Source organism: Nuphar pumila, chromosome 4 (genome assembly GCF_984573655.1).
Source record: "Nuphar pumila chromosome 4, dmNupPumi1.hap1.1, whole genome shotgun sequence".
In the NCBI taxonomy this organism is placed as follows: Eukaryota; Viridiplantae; Streptophyta; class Magnoliopsida; order Nymphaeales; family Nymphaeaceae; genus Nuphar; species Nuphar pumila.
This window is the reverse complement of record NC_143252.1, coordinates 11,314,332-11,337,408: the sequence shown is the minus strand read 5'-3', so window position 1 is coordinate 11,337,408 and position 23,077 is coordinate 11,314,332. Positions and strand designations below refer to the sequence as shown.

The 23,077-nt window shown below is 32.9% G+C and overlaps 1 protein-coding gene across 2 annotated transcripts in view; it reads left to right on the top strand.

Annotated features, from left to right (window-relative positions):
* LOC149839368 (uncharacterized) overlaps positions 1–16,007 on the top strand; it is a 46,473-nt gene extending 30,466 nt beyond the window's left edge. The window contains exons 4-6 of one of the 2 annotated variants that reach the window (XM_090004097.1): positions 2,673–2,879; positions 3,071–3,235; positions 15,856–16,007. In XM_090004097.1, coding sequence (XP_089860223.1) covers positions 2,673–2,879; positions 3,071–3,235; positions 15,856–15,885 — 402 coding nt within the window. In that variant the 3' untranslated portion in view covers positions 15,886–16,007. Of the gene's footprint in view, positions 1–2,672; positions 2,880–3,070; positions 3,236–12,654; positions 13,223–15,855 lie in introns of those variants that run through there. The other variant, XM_090004096.1, reaches the window with a different exon arrangement.
* Positions 16,008–23,077: the final 7,070 nt, after the last annotated feature.

The window sequence follows — 23,077 nt, the reverse complement described above, 5'->3', positions numbered from 1 at the left end:
AAAGAGGAGCAGAAGTATGAACATAATTTGTGCCAGTTGGGAACAGAATTCCAAGGCTATATACAGTATTGTTAAAAGCGTGCATAGCCACATCGCGAGGGCCTTTTAACCTTGAGGTGCACATATAAAGCGTAAGCTTACTGCGACACATGCCTCGTAAGCTACGAGGTGTGCCTCAGCCTGAGGCCTGTGCTGCATTTTTTATGAGTCAAATGGGGGTCAAAGCCCCCATTTGACCCAAAAAAGGGGGAGGCCTGACTGATTAGGGCCTCCCCCTTCTCATCTCTCGCCCTCCTCCCTCTCGATGTCTCCCTCCCTCTCTCTCTCTCTGCAGGAAGAAGAAGAAGAAGGTGGTGGTCTCTCTCTCTCTCTCTCCCTCTCAGTCTCCCTCTCTATGTCTTCGATCACCAATCTTCTTGGGAGCGATAAGGTTCATGTGCCAATGTAGTCATTACATTTTCTCTTTGGTGCAGTGTTGTGAAAAGCGTTGAGGCGTAGCGAGGCGCTCCATCAAAAACCGAGGCGAGGCGTAAAGCGTAAGCCTCAATTTTTTTAAACTTTTAAAAAATTATAAAAAAATATCTAAAAATACAAATAAATAAAGAAATGCTTTAGGTATATAAATATAAATATAAATATAAATATAAAATATATATATATATATGTTTTTCAACTTTTTGTTAATTATTTTAGATAAATCTGTATGGGTATGATATGCAAGGTTTATTTAGTCAAAACATATTTATTGTCCAATTTTGTTTTGTAAAAAAAACTTTAAGACCTTCAAAATTCAACAGCCCATATCTTTGGGGTCAAATTGATCAGAATAAGGCTTGCAATCATCACTTTATATATATATATATATATAATATTTTTTCCACCTATTTACGAGGGTGAGGATGGTTCTGATTTTCAATGTTCCAAGCCATGTTTTGCAAATCAGACCCCACAAATGTATTCAGCATGGTCCATTTGCTAGGAATAAACTCTTGGTCATGTTTATTCAATGGAAAAACAAGATCTTTTAAGACTTAAAAATGTTAATATTTGTGGAAGATTGATTTTTGAAACTCATCAAATACCTACTTACGTGTCATAATCAGATTATCTGAAAGCCAATTCCTATTAAAGAAACTACATAGATCACATCAGTAAGGTCGAATTCCCAAAAAATAAAAAAAGAAGAAAAAAAATGGAAAATGAGAACTGTACTCACCTTCCTACCGTTAGGGAGGAAGGAACCATTTACCCTATATATAAAGATAAAATAAAATACATTAACCATGATAAAACTATCAGTGAGGTCTGATTTACCTAGAATGCATCATTAATGAGATATTTTTCATTGGTACCAAATTTGTGGTGCACACGTCTGCACCAAGGAAACACATATATATTGTTGTACAATTTTTTTTCGTGCCTTGAGGCACAAAGGGCCGTGCCTCAAGGCGAGGCATGCCTTTTGCGCCTCAAGGCACATTTTTGATAACACTGCTTTGGTGCATATTGTTTGATTACGTTGATTATGATAATTACTAGTGATTGAAACCCTTATATGATCAAATGATCTGTTGTATGATACTTGTTGACTAAAGCTTATGTTGTATTTTTTTATTTATTAATTTTATTTATATTTTTAGATATTTTTTAAAGGATTTTTTTTAAAGTTTTTTGTTTTTAAATTGAGGCTTATGCCTCGCTTCAGTTTTTGGTGGAGTTCTATACTATGCCTCAACACTTTTCACAACATTAGCTATATACCTTTTAATTGATACTGGAAGTTTGTAGACATAGAGTAAGTTATTTTCTGATTTCATTGATCCTTATTGTGTATGAATTGTTTAGTTGCCGTTAGTCATTGACTGCAATTTGCTATGAAGAAGAGTCGGTCATGGCCAACACTGATGGAGATCAACAATAAAGGATGTAGGGTTTCTCATGAAAAAAATGAATAAAATTGATGAAATGCTCTCTAGAGACAAATATTAATGTACATAACAGGCGGTATTTATTTTTATGAAAACTTTCCCATATGTCCTGAAGGGCAAAAATTTGAAGAAAAAGGGAAAAAGTTGTTCAAAACCTTTTTTGTGGCGTGGGTAGTTGGTTTGTTTAACAGGGTTTGACCTACAATCTCTCTCTCTCTCTCTCCACAGCATGACCAGAGTATGGTGGGGTGGTTCCTTCTGACCATGGAGACACCATCCAAACATCTTTTGGTCATTTTATGGTTGGATAGTGACAGAGTCTCCATAGGGTTGAGAGAGAGAGAGAGAGAGAGGACAGTGCTGCTGCTGCTGGTTGCTTACTGGCATCAATGTCTGAGTTATGACTTTTTAGTGTTTCTTCTTGTTCATTAACGATACAACCCTCCTGAAACTGACAAAGCCTGAGTGGCTGAGAACAACATTTGAAAGATGTTCATTGATGTGGGAAGTTATGTATTTGACATACGAACCTTGCTTATCAGTCTCGGTACATTGTGAAAATTGATCAACTGTCAATATTCCCTCTCACTGTGTTCTATATCATGTATGACATCTGATGGGAGATGCTGTTATCTTTGGAGGAAAAGTGATTTGTTTAGAAGTTCAAGTTCTTTATCTTATTGTTTAAAAAACCTTGTGTCTTATCTTTCTTTGCATCAAATTAATATTTTCTCCTCTTCTCAGGAAGGTCTGACAATTGTGGAAACTAAAGCTGCGGATATTATCTCAGACACACGCAAGCTTAATATCAGGAGAAAAGCAAATGCTTCTGGTGCACTTAGTCAAACACAGCAATCTATCCATCCAGATGTGAAAAGTCTCCATGTGCCTGCCATCCACACTCCAACTACATTGACAGACTTTGAAACTCAACTGAAGGCATCTCGCGACGTAAGGTGGCAAATGTGTGTTGTCACTAAAATGTGAAGTGTTTTCTTGTCATCATCTACACTTCTACTTCTATTGATGTTGTTGCTCTTGTTAGTTGTTGCTGCTGCCGCTCTTGTTGCTTTTGTTGTGAGCTTGTGTGGGTTTTTGGATATTGGTTGGTGGTGTAATCTCTCTTCTTTATTTAACGACAGGTTGCTATGGCCATGGCTGCAAAAGCCAAGCTTTTGCTTCGTGAGCTAAAAACTGTTAAAGCAGACTTGGCATTTGCAAAGCAGCGATGTACCCAGCTAGAGGAGGAGAACAGGATTTTGAGGGAGTCCAATGAAAAGGGCGATAGTCCAGAAGATGATGATCTGGTAATCTTTTTTCCCTAGAAAATATACTTCAATTTTTGATCCAAGATTATGATCTCCCAAAATTGTTTTCCTCTATAACTTAACAAACAACACATTCATATGGATCATAATCATGCCTGTGCTTTAAATTGTTGGAATTTGTCATTTCAGAATACGCGCAATGTAGATTCAAAGGGTGTGTTTGTTTCACCTTTTTTTTCAGGGAAGTGACCCATTTCCACAAGAAAATGGGCAATTTTCCCACCTTAGGTGGAGCAAAAAGTTCATCATGTGTGCCCCCTATTTTCATAAGAAAGGCACCCATTTCCTACATAAATGCATTCATGCTTTTCCCCCTCATGGAGCATTTTTGCATGCTACATGTGATTTCTTCAAGTTTTGTGCCCTTATTAAATGGATTTCCCTTCTCACACATTGAAACCAATGGGCGCAAAGACAACTAGAAACATGTACATTTTCTAGGGAGATGTCATTTATTACTGTTAGTTTGTAAACTCTTAACATTTTGGGTTTTGAAGCACAAGCTGTAGTCACCGTTTGAAACATGGACCTGACATAATTACAAATAAGTTTCTCTTTGTTTTTTTGATGAAAAAAATGAGCCATTAAATTTCCAAATCCTATAAAAACCTACCCATGTCTTGTAATTTGGCTATCCAAGGGATGATCCCTATGAAATCAAGCATGTAGATCACATCTCTACGGTCAAAATTAAAACAAAAAAATACCAAAAAGGTCACCTTCCATGTTTTATTTTGAATATTTCATTTAGTAGGTTCCCGTCACTGTATGTATATATATGGGAACCTACTAGATAAGAAACTTACTAAATGAAACATGCTATTGGATTTTCATGAATTTCTGTTTTTTTTTTTAAATTTTGACCATACAGATGTGATCTATATGCTCGTTTTTATAGGAATCACTTGGAACATTTCATTCCGATGCATGGATAAGTTTTTATAAGGTTTCAAAATCAATGACCTACAATTTTCATAATTTTTGAGGCTCCAAATACCATTTTCTATCCAAAATGCATGATCCAAGTGGTGATTTCTAGTAAATCAATCATGCTGAAACTGGGAATCTATGTTTAGTAGGTTCCCATATATATATATATATAACATGAGAACTACCGTGTGAACCACAACTTTCATGAGTTTTTTGTTCTTTTCTCTTAAATCCAAGTGTAAGGATGTGATCTACATGCTTGGTTTTATAGGGGCCAGGTCTTGAATCATCCAATTATGATGCATAAGCAAGAATTTTTAATGCTTTAAAATCAACGGCTCAGAATCTTCATAAATATTCAAGCAGCCAAAAATCATATTTTTTCATCGATAGTACATGATCCAGAATTTGATTCCTAGCAAATTCACTATGCAGAACACATTTCCATGGTCAGATTTGCAAACAAAGTGTTGGAAATGCCCAGTTTGCATTGTAGTTCTCATATTCTAATAACCATATATATATAATATATATATATAATATATATATATATATATAATATATATATATATATATATATATATATATATATATATATATATATATATATATATATATATATATATATATAGGGTAACAAGAATATGTAAACCAGCAAAATATGTAAACTGTTATGCACTGAGATTTTCATAGTGGACGGATGCAATCTAGATGCTTGGTTTTATAGAAACAGACTCTTAGATCATCGGATTGCAATGTATAAGAAGTATCTTTTAAGGCTTGAAACTCAACGGGTCAAGATTTTTGTAAATATTCAAGCATAGAAAATCATATTTTTTTGATCCGATTACGGTAATCCAATAGTCGATTCCAAGCAAACGGACCACACTGAATGCATCTGCAGGGTTAGAATTGCAAAAAAACCTATGAAAATCTTGATTCATACTAGTTTACATATTTTAGTTTCCCTATATTATATATACACACATCCATAGAGAGAGAGAGAGAGAGAGAGAGAGAGAGAGAGAGAGAGAGAGAGAGAGTAGGTGGTATCTGCCTACCACTTTTTTGGCCTACCGCTAGCCTATTGGGCTTTTGAAAGGTTTTTTTATGTTTTTTTTTAAATCTGACCACATGTTCTAGTTCTAGATGCTTGATTTTATAGGAATCAGCTCTTTGGATACGGTGTAAATTTTTTAAAAATATTCAAGGCTTAAAAAACTATTTTTATTGAAAAACATGATCCAAGTATCGTATCCTAGCAATTGACCATGCATAACACATCTGCAGTGTCAAATTTGTAAAAAACAACCTGAAAACACTTGTTCGCTTGTAGTAAGCTAGCGGTAGGCCAAAAAAGTGGTAGGCAGCTACCACTTTATATATATATATATATATATATATATATATATATATATATATATATATATATATATATATATATATATATTAGTAATGATAATGTGCTCCGGGAGTACCTACTCTCACCTTATAGAAACTTTAGATTTTCAAATTTCTTGAACGTTTTTTGTTGATTAGAACTTATAGATATGATCTATAAGCAATATTCAGTTTAAAAACAAGTTTTGGATCATGTGATTATAGCATAAGTGTAGGCCTTTTAAGACCTTTAAAAATTAATGGCTCACAATTTATCAAAATTTCATGACTTCAAAAAATCTTATTTTTATATATAAACTATGTTGAGTGCATCCATAAGGTCTGATTCATAATATACAACCTACAACTATGATTTCTAGTATGTGGGAGTGGGTGCTCCCCGAGTACCTTAGCAATGCTCATATTTAATATAGTGGATTGTAGGTACAATCTAGTTGGTATTTCTCGATGCAAGTTGTTTTGACTCAATCTAACCTGGTGTTCAACATGGTTGATTTAGTGGTAATTGATCCTTGGATCATATTTTTTCGATGAAAAAATAAATTTTTTAGCTAGGAAAAATCAATGCATTTACAATTGTTGCTTTTTGTGTCGCCGTAAAAACATGTACATAGTTTGGATTTTGGTGATTCAAAAGCTGGTTTTGGCTAAAAACATGTAGATCACATCCATAGGGTCATTTGGACTAAAAAACAAAAACAAAAGTTTTCTAAGTCATTGATTGTAGGAAATTTAACCCTATATACATATATAAGGGAAAACTGAAATATGTAAACTAGCAAAATATATAAACTGAGATGAACCTAGATTTTCATAGATTTTTTTTTGCAAATTTAACCCTGCAGATGCATTTGGCGTGGTCCATTTGCTTGGAATCAACTATTGGATCATCATAATTGGATTAAAAAATATGATATTTTATGTTTGCATATTTGAAAAAATTCTGAGCTGTTAAGTTTCAAATCTTAAAAGATCCTTTTTATACATCGTAATAGGATGATCCAAGAGTCTGTTTTTATAAAACCATGCATGTAGATTGCATCCGGTGAAATTTTATAAAAAATAAACCAAACCTATGAAAATCTCGGTTCATACCAGTTTACACATTTGACTGGTTTACATATTTTAGTTACCCCCACCCCCCCACCCACCCACCCACACACATATATATATATATATATATATATATATATATATATATATATATATATATATATGAGAACTGAAATATGGGAACTAGAAATATGGGCATTTTCAACACTTTTTTTGCAAATCCAACCATGTGGATGGGCTTGGCATAGTGAATTTGCTAGGAATCGACCATTGGATTGTGTATTCTCTTAAAAATGTGATTTTTGAGTACTTGAAAATTTATGAAGATTATGAGTCATTAATTTTAAAGCCTTAAAAAAATCTCGATTATGCATCAAATCGAATGATTCAAGAGCAGGTTCTTATAAAACCAAGCATGCAAATCACATTTATACGGTTAACTTTAAGAGAAAAGAACAAAAAAATCCATAAAAATCGTGGTTCACACATTAGTTATCATATTCTAGTGATTATATATATGGTGTGTGTGAGAATTTTAATGTAAATTGGGTGTGTAAAATCCACCCTTGATGTTACCCATCAAGTTTCCTCTCTTCCCCGTTCTTCCTCTTTTTTCCTTTTCAAATACATGTAGGGCATGTTTGCCTGCCATGAAAACGTGTGACAAAGCGTTTCTGCAGTCCCCACTGTGGAAAGAGGCTCGCAATTTATCAAAATTTCATGACTTCAAAAATTCTTATTTTTTTATATAAACTATGTTGAGTGCATCCATAAGGTCTGATTGATAATATACAACCTACAACTATGATTTCTAGTATGTGGGAGTAGGTGCTCCCCGAGTACCTTAGCAATGCTCATATTTAATATAGTCGATTGTAGGTACAATCTAGTTGGTATTTCTCGATGCAAGTTGTTTTGACTCAATCTAACCTGGTGTTCAACATGGTTGATTTAGTCGTAATTGATCCTTGGATCATATTTTTTCGATGAAAATTTAATTTTTTAGCTAGAAAAAATCGATGCATTTACAATTGTTGCTTTTTGTGTCGCCGTAAAGACATGTACATAGTTTGGATTTTGGTGATTCAAAAGCTGGTTCTGGCTAAAAACATGTAGATCACATCCATAGGGTCATTTGGACTAAAAAACAAAAACAAAAGTTTTCTAAGTCATTGATTGTAGGAAATTTAACCCTATATACATATATAAGGGAAAACTGAAATATGTAAACTAGCAAAATATATAAACTGAGATGAACCTAGATTTTCATAGTTTTTTTTGCAAATTTAACCCTGCAGATGCATTTGGCGTGGTCCATTTGCTTGGAATCAACTATTGAATCATCGTAATTGGATAAAAAAATATGATATTTTATGTTTGCATATTTTAAAAAATTTTGAGCTGTTAAGTTTCAAATCTTGAAAGATCCTTTTTATACATCGTAATAGGATGATCCAAGAGTCTGTTTTTATAAAACCATGCATGTAGATTGCATCCGGTGAAATTTTATAAAAAATAAACCAAACCTATGAAAATCTCGGTTCATACCAGTTTACACATTTGACTGGTTTACATATTTTAGTTAACCCCCCCCCCCCCCCCCCACACACACACACACATATATATATATATTTATATATATTTATATATATATACACGAGAACTGAAATATGGGCATTTTCAACACTTTTTTTTTGCAAATCCAACCATGTGGATGGGCTTGGCATAGTGAATTTGCTAGGTATAGACCATTGGATTGTGTATTTTCTCTTAAAAATGTGATTTTTGAGTACTTGAAAATTTATGAAGATTATGAGACATTAATTTTAAAGCCTTAAAAAAATCTCGATTATGCATCAAATCGAATGATTCAAGAGCATGTTCTTATAAAACCAAGCATGCAGATCACATTTATACGGTTAACTTTAAGAGAAAAGAACAAAAAAATCCATAAAAATCGTGGTTCACACATTAGTTATCATATTCTAGTGATTATATATATGGTGTGTGTGAGAATTTTAATGTAAATTGTGTGTGTAAAATCCACCCTTGATGTTACCCATCAAGTTTCCTCTCTTCCCCGTTCTTCCTCTTTTTCCTTTTCAAATACATGTAGGGCATGTTTGCCTGCCATGAAAACGTGTGACAAAGCGTTTCTGCAGTCCCCACTTTGGAAAGAGGCTCACAATTTATCAAAATTTCATGACTTCAAAAAATCTTATTTTTATATATAAACTATGTTGAGTGCATCCTAGTATGTGGGAGTAGGTGCTCCCCGAGTACCTTAGCAATGCTCATATTTAATATAGTCGATTGTAGGTACAATCTAGTTGGTATTTCTCGATGCAAGTTGTTTTGACTCAATCTAACCTGGTGTTCAACATGGTTGATTTAGTAGTAATTGATCCTTGGATCATATTTTTTCGATGAAAATTTAATTTTTTTAGCTAGGAAAAATCGATGCATTTACAATTGTTGCTTTTTGTGTCGCCGTAAAGACATGTACATAGTTTGGATTTAGGTGATTCAAAAGCTGGTTCTGGCTAAAAACATGTAGATCACATCCAAGGGTCATTTGGACTAAAAAACAAAAACAAAAGTTTTCTAAGTCATTGATTGTAGGAAATTTAACCCTATATACATATATAAGGGAAAACTGAAATATGTAAACTAGCAAAATATATAAACTGAGATGAACCTAGATTTTCATAGATTTTTTTTTGCAAATTTAACCCTGCAGATGCATTTGGCGTGGTCCATTTGCTTGGAATCAACTATTGAATCATCGTAATTGGATAAAAAAATATGATATTTTATGTTTGCATATTTAAAAAAATTCTGAGCTGTTAAGTTTCAAATATTAAAAGATCCTTTTTATACATTGTAATAGGACGATCCAAGAGTCTGTTTTTATAAAACCATGCATGTAGATTGCATCCGGTGAAATTTTATAAAAAATAAACCAAACCTATGAAAATCTCGGTTCATACCAGATTTTAGTTAACCCCCCCCCCCCCCCCCCCACACACACACACATATATATATATATATGAGAACTGAAATATGGGAACTAGAAATATGGGAATTTTCAACACTTTTTTTGCAAATCCAACCATGTGGATGGGCTTGGCATAGTGAATTTGCTAGGAATCGACCATTGGATTGTGTATTCTCTTAAAAATGTGATTTTTGAGTACTTGAAAATTTATGAAGATTATGAGTCATTAATTTTAAAGCCTTAAAAAAATCTCGATTATGCATCAAATCGAATGATTCAAGAGCAGGTTCTTATAAAACCAAGCATGCAGATCACATTTATACGGTTAACTTTAAGAGAAAAGAACAAAAAAATCCATAAAAATCGTGGTTCACACATTAGTTATCATATTCTAGTGATTATATATATGGTGTGTGAGAATTTTAATGTAAATTGGGTGTGTAAAATCCACCCTTGATGTTACCCATCAAGTTTCCTCTCTTCCCCGTTCTTCCTCTTTTTTCCTTTTCAAATACATGTAGGGCATGTTTGCCTGCCATGAAAACATGTGACTAAGCGTTTCTGCAGTCCCCACTGTGGAAAGAGGGTCATTTTCAATGTGACCCCCCCCCCCCCTCTTCGGTAGAAATGGATCTAAAAATACAAATAAATAAATAAATGCTTTGGGTATATATATATATATATATGTTTTTCAACTTTTTCTTAATTGTTTTAGATAAATCTGTATGGGTATGATATGCAAGGTTTAATTAGTCAAAACATATTTATTGTCCAATTTTGTTTTGTAAACAAGAAGCCCATATCTTTGGGGTCAAATTGATCAGAATAAGGCTTGCAATCATCACTTTATATATATATATGATATTTTTTCCTCCTATTTAGAAGGGTGAGGATGGTGCTGATTTTCAATGTTCCAAGCCATGTTTTGCAAATCAGACCCCACAAATGTATTCAGCATGGTCCATTTGCTAGGAATAAACTCTTGGTCATGTTTATTCAATGGAAAAACAAGATTTTTAAGACTTGAAAATTTTAATATTTGTGGAAGATGGATTTTTGAAACTCATCAAATACCTACTTACCTGTCATAATCGGATTATCCAAAAGCCAATTCCTATTAAAGAAACCCCGTAGAGCGCATCTGTAAGGTTGAATTCATAAAAAAGAAAAAAAAGAAGAAAAGAAAAATGGAAAATGAGAACTGTACTCACCCTCCTACCGTTAGGAGGAAGGAATCATTTACCCTATATATAAAGATAAAATAAAATACATTAACCATGATAAAACTATCAGTGTGGTCTGATTTACCTAGAATGCGTCATTAATGAGATATTACTCATTGGTACCAAATTTGTAGTGCAAACGACTGCACCAAGGAAACACACACACACACACACATATATATATATATATATTGTTGTACAAAATTTTTTTTTTCTCCTCAGGCTTGCGCCTTGAGGCACATATGGCCACACCTCAAGGTGAGGCACGCCTTTTGCTCCTCAAGGCGCATTTTTGATAACACTGCTTACAGGTTTACAGATCATACCTATTATCCTCCTATCAGTTGTGGACCTTTTGTTGCAGCTATTACATTTCTTTCTGTTTCTTAGTTCTTGTATTGTTACAGTTCTTTCAGTGCACTAGTTGTCAATTTCTAATTATTTTTGGACATTACAAATAAAGAAAATAAAAGGAGCAAAGTATATCTGCATCCCAGGGCCAGGGTTCAGATCTCAGCAAAATTTAGAAATTTGATCCTTTTTGCTGTGCTACTAGCATAGAACATGGTAATTTAGCTACCTGATTTTATCATGGCAAACGTTAACTGAGGATTTGTGGATATTCTTCATGTGAATCACAATTTTATTTCTCAACAGCATATCAAGCATTTTTCTCTCGGCTTTTGTTCCCTTATTTTGGAATGTATGTTGTGCATAGGAAGCACATTTCATTCTGCCTATCTCACGAGGACGCACCAGTTTGGCCTCGTATCTCTGATGACATGAACGGACATGTGACGTGGTGCAGTTATGCGTGCGACACGTGGGACGCTTATTTGACCGTGTCAGACGCTGTCAAAGGCGTGTCCAAGATCATTTGCGTCTTTTTAAATAAAAATTTTGAAAAGAAAAAGAAAATGTTTCACTTTTTAGAGTCGCATACCATTAACTCTCTCTCTCAGTCAATTGTGTTCACACTTTCCAACACCTTTACACAACGTACCTCTCTTTTATTAAATATATTAAACCCATTTTCCAGTTTCCAACACTTCACTTTTTCTCTCTCTCACTCTCGTTTTGCATAGATTTAGACCTCGAGCAATAATACAACCTCTTTAATTACTTTTGTAGTTGAAATGATGTGAAACACCTTTAATTATTTTAAGTTTGTAATCTTAATTATTAAAATTTAATGTGCATGCAAATTTTGAAATAAAGTTTTTCTTAATAATCTTAATTTTTTAATTAAAACATGTTCTATTCTATGTCACAAGGATACGGCCATGGATATGTCGTTATTTTTAAGACTATTATACGAGGGGACGCCATACGTCTGCCAAAAAGGTGTGTACATGCGATAGGTTCTATTATTTTCAAATATTAAACTTGATATATATATATATATATATATATATATATATATATATATATATATATATATATATATATATATATATATATATATTGTGAATGTGTCTGGTGGATAAATCATGTACCCGTACCCATCCATGTTCTGTAAACATGACTTTGCATTTTGCTGAAAATTTTAAACCTTTTGTTATTCTTTTCTATTTTTCATTTTGCTTTTGTTTTGCAGCTTCTATTTTGCTTATTTTAACCCCAAACCCCTCACCCCCTTGACCTATATTAACGCTATCACTTGACCTTTCATATGTTACTTGGCAGTGCCGCTTTGTTCAACCCTGTGGCTAATAATTTCCAACCTTGAGTCCTCAGTTGAGTCAATGATTCACCAGCTATAATCTCACAACGATAGTGGTTGTGTTGTGCAGATTCGGCTTCAACTCGAGACACTTTTGGCCGAGAAGGCCAGACTTGCTAATGAGAACTCCATCTATGCACGCGAGAATCGGTTCCTGCGTGAGATTGTGGAGTATCATCAACTCACCATGCAGGATGTTGTTTACTTGGATGAAGGGGTTGAAGAGGTAAAGGAAGTGTACCCAATCACCATCCCGTTTGAGTCGAAACTAGAGCCACACTCTTCTCCAGCTCTCCGGGTATCCCCTGCCCCTTCTACCGTCGCTTCAGGCACTTCTTCCCCTCATGCCCCTTCACTCCCTGCCCCTTCTGTTTGATTGAAGTTTTTTTCCAGAAAGCCGGTGTAAGATCTTTGCTTCTGTACATTATTTGAGTCGGCTGCAAAATCCTTTTTATTTATTTTCACTTTTTTTTCATTGTTATATTGTATTACCAGTGCTCATCTTGCATTTTGTATTTCAATTGTTAAATTGTGATAAAAAGCTTGAAATTTGTGGGCTTTTATCAGTGAACAATAATAAATCTTCTTGTGCTGGTTTGCAGAAAAGAAATAGAAGCTTGATCCAACTATTTACCCAATTACGGTTGTGCTACACCCAAAGCAACACTGAGCGCTAATGTAGCCTCTTGCAACCTTTATCATGTTCACATGCATACGGACATTCATATACTGTCCGTGACAAATTTTTTTTCATGAGGAACCAGGGAAACCACCCCTGGGATCGGAGACTTAGTTGTGCTGGCTATGCCTGCCTGCCTTACGGTCGCTGTCCGTGAAGATGGCTTAGGTATTCAGTTGACAAAAATAGTTCATGCTGGTGGTATCCCTTTGTGTCTGCCTGCCATAAGCATCCGAAAAGTTGTGTATTTGTGCATGTGCATGTACACATTACGAGCATTTTAGTATTTTTTGCAAGTCTTTTTGGAGCTCGGTTATGAAAACCATCCCATTTATAAACCTATGAAATGCTTTCTCACCTGTAGGGGTTGAGTTTGGGTCTTAACTAAGCCGATTCTAAATCGGGTCTAAAAGTAAGACTCAAACTCTACCCAATCTCATTCCTAGTAACGATAGACCCACATGGGTTAATGGGTTTGGGTATGCATTGAGTTGGGTATAGTTGGTTTGGGTCTTTAATATACTCGTTTTGATTCGGGTCGGTTTGGGTTTGGGTTTGGGTATAGCTGAAAATAGTAGTCCCATGTGGGATAAATGGTTCGGGTATTATTGATTCAGGTCTAAATAGGTTCGTGTCTTAGTTTGGATTTTGATATGATTGTTATTCTAGACGTAATTATATGGCAATAATAAAATATATAAATTAATAGAATGAAAAATGATCATACCGAATGGCAAAATGATATGTTTTTCGAAATACCTTATAATTTTTTAAATCTACCACATGTCTGAATTCATAAATATCCGACTTCTTTACGATCATTTTACCATTTGCATGAAGAACTTCTTGAAGTTCATGCGATATATCAATTCACTCTTTGGGTATCATAAACTCTCATTGAAAGGTAGATTCACATTTTTTTTTGTGTACCCCACAAAATCCATATAACCATACTAATTTTTTGTAACTGAAACCTTAGAAACCCCACAAATATTTTGCTAAGTTTGTATATATAGTACTGAGTTCGCATAACCAAATTTGCGAACTTCTTGTAATTGAAACCTATTGAATCTTCACAAACTGACTTTGCATATATAGTACAAAGTTCAGCTAATTAAATCTGCAAACTTTCTGTAACTAAAACATGTCAAAACTTTGTATATATAGTACGGAGTTTAAATAACAAAATCTGTGAACTTTTTATAATTGAAACTTGTCAAAATTTTACACATATTTTATTAAATTTGCATACATAGCATGAAGTTCACATAACTGAATCTATGAACTTTCTGTAATTAAAACTTGTCATAACTTTATAAATATTTCACTAAATTCATAGATATAGAACAAAGTTCACATAACCAAATGTAGAGATCTACAAATATCAAGAATTTTGCATATTACAATACAAACTTTGCGAATATAACCTATGAACATCTGTTAAGTAAATACTCTTTGAGGAGATTCACAAATATATGCTTACATTCACAATTATCTGTATATGCGGATCTTATGCCTCGTTTGCGAACTTTCTGATCATTCATATATTACACATGAGATTCACAATTTTTTTGAAGACTTAAATGTGAACCTCTTCATTTTTTTTATGAATGTTTGTACTAGCATTAAATGTGTCACTTTGATAATTAAAAAGCGATGGTTCACATTTTATGGCTTTGTTTGTGGTTTACAACCCCTTTTGCCCCACCATGTTTTCCCTGACAATTTTTTTGGTATTTTTTCAACTATTTTTTGGTGAGTATTTCTGGTGACACTTTATCGATGAATTTTTTAGCATCAGAGACGTTATTAATGATGAGATATTTCGATAAGCACATCAGTAATGACTGAAACAATTATTTTTAAAATTTTTTGGCTTGAATATGTGTTTTCTTTTTAATTGAATGTTGGCATGAATAAGTTATTTTGACATTCTCTTTTCCTTGTTAAATGAATAGATAAATATACTTGATTCATACTTGGTTGTTTATGTTCATGCATCAGAATACCATATTTTTTAATTACATGTTCAAGCATCTGCATGGTGCTATTGGTTTAGTTTTATTGATCTATATATGCAGCCAACATGTCATGCATTTTAAATTCTTGTTTGTTTTATATCTTGAGTCATCATGATTTAAGTTCATTAGTCATACTACAAATGTTTTGTATGATAAATATGTAATTGAGCGATCATTCCAAATCAACATAGGCTAGAACTTTCAGCCGTTGGGTGCATGGCTCCCATTTGTAATATTGTTTCTCTCTCTCTCTCTCTCCTTTTTCAACTCTCTATTTTTTGTGTATAAATATGGGTGTTCTCCCCTTTGTAAAGTATGCTTTTTTGGCACATTCTATTCATTAAACAAAACACATTTTTATATTGTGTGCCTTGTGAGTATCCCTTTTGTGGGATTTGTAAGTGTGCTCTTTAGAACACTTGTGTGGTCTCCTTTGTGGGTTTTTTAGAGTGTTTCTTGGATAACACTTTTGTTATTCACTCAAGTTGAATATTGGTGGACACTTGGTTCATAATTGAAGACTCTTTGTATCTTTACATGATATCAGAGCTTGGTTGTCTTCTTGTCAAAGACATTGGTGGAGTGGTTCGTGAGAACGTGATCATGCATCATTTGAAGAATCAAGTACTTGTGGTGGAGTACTCACGTTTCATTCTTTTGTTTTATTCTTCTCTCTCCTTGCGTCTTCTCTTTGTTGATCTCTCTACTTATTCCTTGTAAAATGGATGACAATGAAAATGTCACTATTTTTCAACTATGTAACATTGGCTTCTATTATGAAATACCTCATTTAGGAAAAAGGGTTGCGGAGACTAGTAGATGGGTCTGATATGGAACCCAAGCTAGTTCTCACCAAAGTAAAAGGTGAGAAAAAAGTTTCACTTACCGAAAGTGAGAAAACCAAAGCTATTATCAACTATGAGAAGAAATGAAAGAAATAGAGAATAGGACATACCAAGATCATGTATTGGCTTATTAGTAATGTGGACGTTAAAAAATACTCTAGCCTTGCAAAATTTGAATATGCAAACAAGAAAATCTTGTACAAACTCATTATTTATTCAATATCTTTATTTTTCTCTCATAATAGGTATGGTTAATGTTGGATTGTAAGTTAATTTTTTTGTAAAGTGTTTTGGCTATGACACTTACCTAGATTAAATGGCATGTCCATGGATGATATTTGGCAACAAAAGAATGAGTAATTACTTTGCATGCGTTTAAACTCAATACATACATTCTACATGTTTACTTTTTATATAATTGTTACAACAAAGATTATAGTATATTTGTCCTAATGTACATGATATACTTGAGCAGAAACATGAGCCTTAATTTTCTAATTAGTTGTTTGGTAACAACCATTTTTTTAAGTTGATTCAATAAAGTTCAAGAAGAGTATGGTCAATTACTACAAAAAAATTAAGGAAGAAGAACGAAAAAGAGTCAACCCAAAAAAAGGCAGTGGAGGAGGCAACAAAGCAAAAAGGTTCAGAGGCCAAACAAAATGAGCCAAAGGAGTTGACAACTCAACTCTATATCCAAACTTGCAATGATCAATACATGGATTAATACACAAATTAATAATTAAAGAAAAAAAAATTATGTTTTTATATCAATCAATTTAAATCAATATTCATGCATCCAACAATGCCAACATGTCAATAAGGTTTTTTTTTATACTTCACTTGACTCAATATTGCATACAAGTGTACAAGTAAAGTTGCTTTCCATGCAAATTCATTGACGAGATTTGAGTCTTGTAGCAGTTTCACATATGATGTATAGATCAACTTCTCACCACGATCGAAGAATAAACAGGTGATCAAGAAGTAGAACAAGAATGCCTTCAACTCTCTCTACCCTATGACTAACCTTCCTTCCAACCCAAGGCATATTCTCATTCATTTTTTTGATCTTACTGTTATCATATGTTTTTCTCAACCATGACAACTTCAACATTTTATCTTTGAATGCATCATCAGGTGCTCCTAATAAGACTTCACATATGTGCTTCAAATCTCCAAACTGAGGTGCATTCACTGGCTCTTCGTGGTTCTTCAGTCTTTTAAGGTGATGCTTATCTCAAAATCAGAGATCTTAAATATATTGGTTGTCGAGTTTCATAACTGGATCATGAAATCTACAAGACTATGAGGAATTTACCATGATCGGACCTCCAAGAGTTTTGAAAATGCATTTGATTCAGCTAATTGTTTGCTTCATCTGATATTATTAGGAACCAAAAATATGCTTGGAACCAGTAGAACCAATGCATAAGAGATGTTTGATCCTCTGACTCTTGAACTTGTGAATCCTGCAATCACAATAAAATTTGTATGAAATAAATCAAATATCACAATTCATAAAAAAACATCTAACTTAAAATTTAAATTTACATCCAAATTTAAATTCACCATTCAAATTTTATAACATTACTAAGATTGAATTGCATGGTCCAACAATCTTTCATACATGCTTTTCACACACACACACACACACACACACACACACACACATATATATATATATATATATATATATATATATATATATATATATATATATATGTGTGTGACAATTTAATAAATGATTGAATGCAACATTGAAATCTATCGTAAACATCTTACAAACATTGCACAAAATAACTTTTAAAGAAAGTACTTGTCCACAAGAACTGAACCTTCTTTGTGGTTATGACCTCTTTCTCGGAGCATGTACTTGCTCCTCCAAGGGCTCATCTTTCACTTTCTTAGACTCCTCAGCATCCTCTTGTGCACTTTTTGCAATCAGGTTTTCTCCTTTTGACGAGGTACCTCATCTACAAAGGGACCCCCACTCTCCTTCTCCTTTCACTAAGAACCATCAATATCATTCACCACCTCAGCCTCTCCAAATTCTATCTTCTTCACCTCAACCACAACATTCTCTCCTTATTGAGATTCTCTTCTGCCCTTCTCACCCTCACAGTGTTCATACTATCTTTATACTTCTCATCATTGCCACTATAGGTGGCCACATCTCTTGCTTCCTCTAGTCGAGCATTGAAGTTATCAATAACCTCATACTCAATCAATAGCTCTTTCAACTTATTCAGTGACTGCACATATGAATATCCCTCCTTAGATGCTTTTGGGATGGGAGACATGATTTTGACCACAAACTTTTTAACTTTTTTTTTTTGCAATGTTTTTGGCCACTGAAGGTGTTTTCTGCTTATTCGAGCCCAACTTTTTGGGTCTCCTCTTACTTATATTAAATTTATCATGGTATATGTCAACCACTCATATCTATGGCCAAGGAGCAGGTTCCTTCTCTATCCATGTGTCAAGCCTCAACCATACTTTATAGTAGGACAAATTAGTATGTGATTTTGTTGCTTTCTTTGCTCTATTCCATTAGTATGTATTGGTGTAGGTATTGTTGCCTCCATGACAGACTTTTTAATTGTCATTTTATAATCATTAATTGAAGAATTTGTTATAAAAACAAATTGAATAAACTGATGATTGACACTTATTGAATTTAAAACTTGTTGTTCATGGATTACATTAAACATCATAGCTCAAAAGAAAAGTCAATCCACGTATATAGGAAAAGACATGATGATCATGAATATAACTTAAAAAAAACATCAAGGCACACACTTGCATTTGTCAAATATCATGTCATACAAATGGACACAAATGAAACTTTGTACAACATGATCAAATTATAATATAAATTAAAAGGCATATAAGAAGAGGAAGAACTTCTTATCATGAAACCCAAATCAAGATTCATGAAATGTATTAAATTTGTGTTCAAGAATGGAATCAAGTAGCATAAAGAAATAAAATGCAGTGCATAGGATAAACAAGAACACCTAAAAGTAAAAAAATATGTAGAAAAAGAAAATGCCAAAAAAAATATGCTTACTGAAAAAAAAGTGTCAAAATAATATAAACACATAAAATACGAAACAAAAAAATATTCAGCTGTATATGCACATAACGTGACTGATTTGAATCAAACATTGAAAGAACACATACTTGGTAGATCTTGACCAGATCTGCCCAAGTATCCACTCTGAACCAAATCTGCATGTTCAAATGAACAACAAATCTGACCATATTTGTGCACTTATGTACACAACAGATCTGAGCCATATATATATACTGTGGATCGATACTAGATTTGTCTATGCATATAGGCCTGGCAGATTTGATAACTACAGAAAAGAAAAATAAATTTATTTACCGGCTGCCTACATACAACATATATGGCTGCATGCATGAACCACTAAATCTATTGACAAAAACAGGCTAAGATCATGAACCTAATTAAATTTCTTTTTATCAAAGAAGATAGCAAAACATGTATATGCTGATTACATAGGCCCTTAAATCGACCAGCCTGAAAAAATCACAAAGTTTACTTTAGAGGCAGAAACACTAATTCGTCATGTGCATGGGTATAACTCGAAAACTACTAAAGCACACAAGCATGAGAAAAATATTAATACATGTAAGTGAAGTGCATATTTTTAAATGCATCTGTTGAATCTATAACATGAACATACTTTTTTTTATGCATGAACTATGAATTTAGTAATATGCCTATACAACAATCACTAAGATTGATAGGTCTGAAATATGTTTATATGTATCTATATTTTTTTAGCATGAGTAATAAAAGCCATCCTATGCCAAAATTGGTAGGGCCAAAATTATATATATATATATATATATATATATATATATATATATATATATATATATATATATATATATATATATCATAAAAAATTAGATGCAGAAATCGACAGTATGAATGTAAATCCAATAATAACTTGATGTTGAACACATGTTTAAACATGAAAATCATTGGCATGGTTACATCAGCTAAGAATATACAAAATTGCCAATCAAGACATAGGTTTAAACATGCTTTTTTTAATCAGATTTTATTTTTCCATCTAAAATTTTACATGAACCTGATTTAAAACCCTTTCTTCCCGTACAAATCTAGAGAGAAACCCATACTCTAGTTTGGAAATGAAAAAGACCGAAAAATTTGTCATATGATCGGCGATGGAGGTGGATTTCCTCCTCTAATTCATCTTCTTCTTTTTTCCTTTTTCTTTCCTTCTTTCTTTCTTCTTTTTTTTTCTCTCTCTCCCACGAGTTGGGCTCTCTCTCTTTCTAACTCTCTCCCTCTCTCTCTCTCTCTAGAATATGATTCTAGAGAGAGGGGAGTCCAACCCCCTTTTTATATTCATGTTATCTCTAATTATTTTTTCTTTCTATTTTTTATATCTTCTTATCTAGAAGACTTCTCTAGAGGGTGATGTCCCCTCTAGAATACTCTCCTTCTCGTAGAGAGTAGAGTTCTACCAAGGGTAGAACTTTACCTCTCTAAACACTCTTTTTATTATCCTTTTATTATTTTATTTTTATATTATTTAATTTATTTTATTAAAGATTCATCTAAAGGGTGAAATCCCATCTAAATAACTAATTTAGGTAGAGTTCTACTTCAAGTAGAACTCCTTATCTATTAGATAAATCTATAATTTATCTAATTATTTTATGTAATTAATTATTTAATATTTAATTATTAAATAATTTATTCTAAGAATATTCTAGAGATCAAAGAAAAAATGAAATGAAATAAAACAATATATATATATATATATATATATATATATATATATATATATATATATATTATTAGATAAAAAGGGTTAGGGTTCTTTTAAAAAATAAATGAGGAAAAAAAAGCAAAAATGATTATATATATGATTCAACAAGCACCTGAATGTAAACAAATTTGCATGCCAAAAGTTTGTGTTGATAGTCTTATATTTTTGGATCTCTTTGAAGATCAGTTACAAAGGAAATCCACATGATTCTATGCCAATTTTGTACTTTATATGTGAATTTAGTAAAATATTTGCAAAGTTTTGACATGTTTCAATTATAGGGAGTTCATAGATTTGGTTATGTGAACTTTGTAATATATATATATATATATATATGTGAAGTTAGTTTGCAAAGTTACGACAGGTTTCAGTTACATGAAGTTTACAAATTAAGTAATGCAAACTTTGTTATATATATATATATATATATATATATATATATATATATATATATATATATATATATATATATATATATATTTATTGGAATACTTGCAAAGTTACGACATGTTCCAATTACAAAAAGTTTGCATATTAAATTATGCAAACTTCATGTTATATATGCAAATTTAGTAAAATATTTATAAAGTTTCGACAGGTTTCAGTTACAGAAAGTTCACATATTTAGTTATTTGAACTTTATACTATATATTCGAAGTTAGTTTGCAAAGTCTATATATGCAAACTTCATTATAGATATGCGAAGTTAGTTTGGGATTTGGTATGGTGACAAATAAGAAGACTCGATTAAGACCCAAGTCCAATCCCGAAAGTCTGATTAATACATGGATTCAGGTATAGTTTATGAAATTTTATACCAGACCTGGGCCCGACTCGAGTTCCAATTAAGACCCACAAATTTTTAATGTAAAAATAATAAAAAATATTATGGGTATGGTCTGGGTCTGTTTCATGTAGTTCTTATCAGGTCTGGGTATGGTTTCTCTTATAGTAGATCCAGGTCCGAACTCGATGCCATACCCTAAAATTTGGTCCAAGTCTGGTTCCACCTAGGTCCAAATCAAACACGACCCGTTGGCACCCCTACATATGTAGAAAGGACTAAAATCTTTATTTTTTGTTCTCTTGGCAAATAAATAATATGGATAATCTTAATAGTCAATCTCAACCAATCTAGAAGTATCCTCCAATTTTTTTCTAAAACCCATAATTTTTTAAAACCTTTCAAATTGGATCGGTTATGAAGTGGGTTTGGGTATACGTTGATTCAAGTATATAGTCGGGTCGTGTATGGGTCGGTTTGGATTTGGGTGTATAATCAGTTTAGATACAAAGCATGTTTAGGTCGGTTCAATTTTATAATGTGGAGAACCATTTGGGTTCAGGTACATGTCAGGTCCATTCGGGTTCAAATCTTTATTTACAAGACTTCACATATTTCACCACAGGTCTATATTCTGAACCAAACCCAAACCTAAACCCATGGGTCCACCAATACCAGGTCAGGTATAATCGGTTTGGGACATCGGGTCGGGTATACATGACCCACTTACACCCCTACTCACATGAGAAAGGAGGCTATCTTTTCTCAAGCCAGGAAGTTGTTTGTAACTTTGCAAGCGTATGATTCATTTTCTCATGGCAAAATGACTCAAACGAACATAAATTTTCTAGGTTGGAAAATTTACCTTAGCACAGATTTTTAGGTTTACAGATGGTGCATTTTTTGTAATAGATGATGGAACTTAGATTCTTGATATTAGATATGGCTTTCTCTTTATCCATGTATCAAGCTTACTTTATACTTTATAGTACATAGGATGACTCAATTCCTAATTTTTTTCTTTGGTTTTTTTGTTGTGCTCCAATACCAAAAGATGATGTGTGTGTGGACCCTTTCGTCACAGTCTTCTCAGTGGTCATCTTGTATTAAAAAGTTGTAGAATTTTCTACAATAACATGACATGAAATATAGGTAAACAAGCGAGCAACAAAGACATAAAACATAGGCTAATGAAAAAGCATTACAAAAAACAAACATAATAGTCTATTGACAATGCAAAAACCCAAATTGTTAAGAAAAATAAAAAAATTAAACAGTGTTCCTAATATACCATGTTTACCATACAAGATATACAACATATAAACA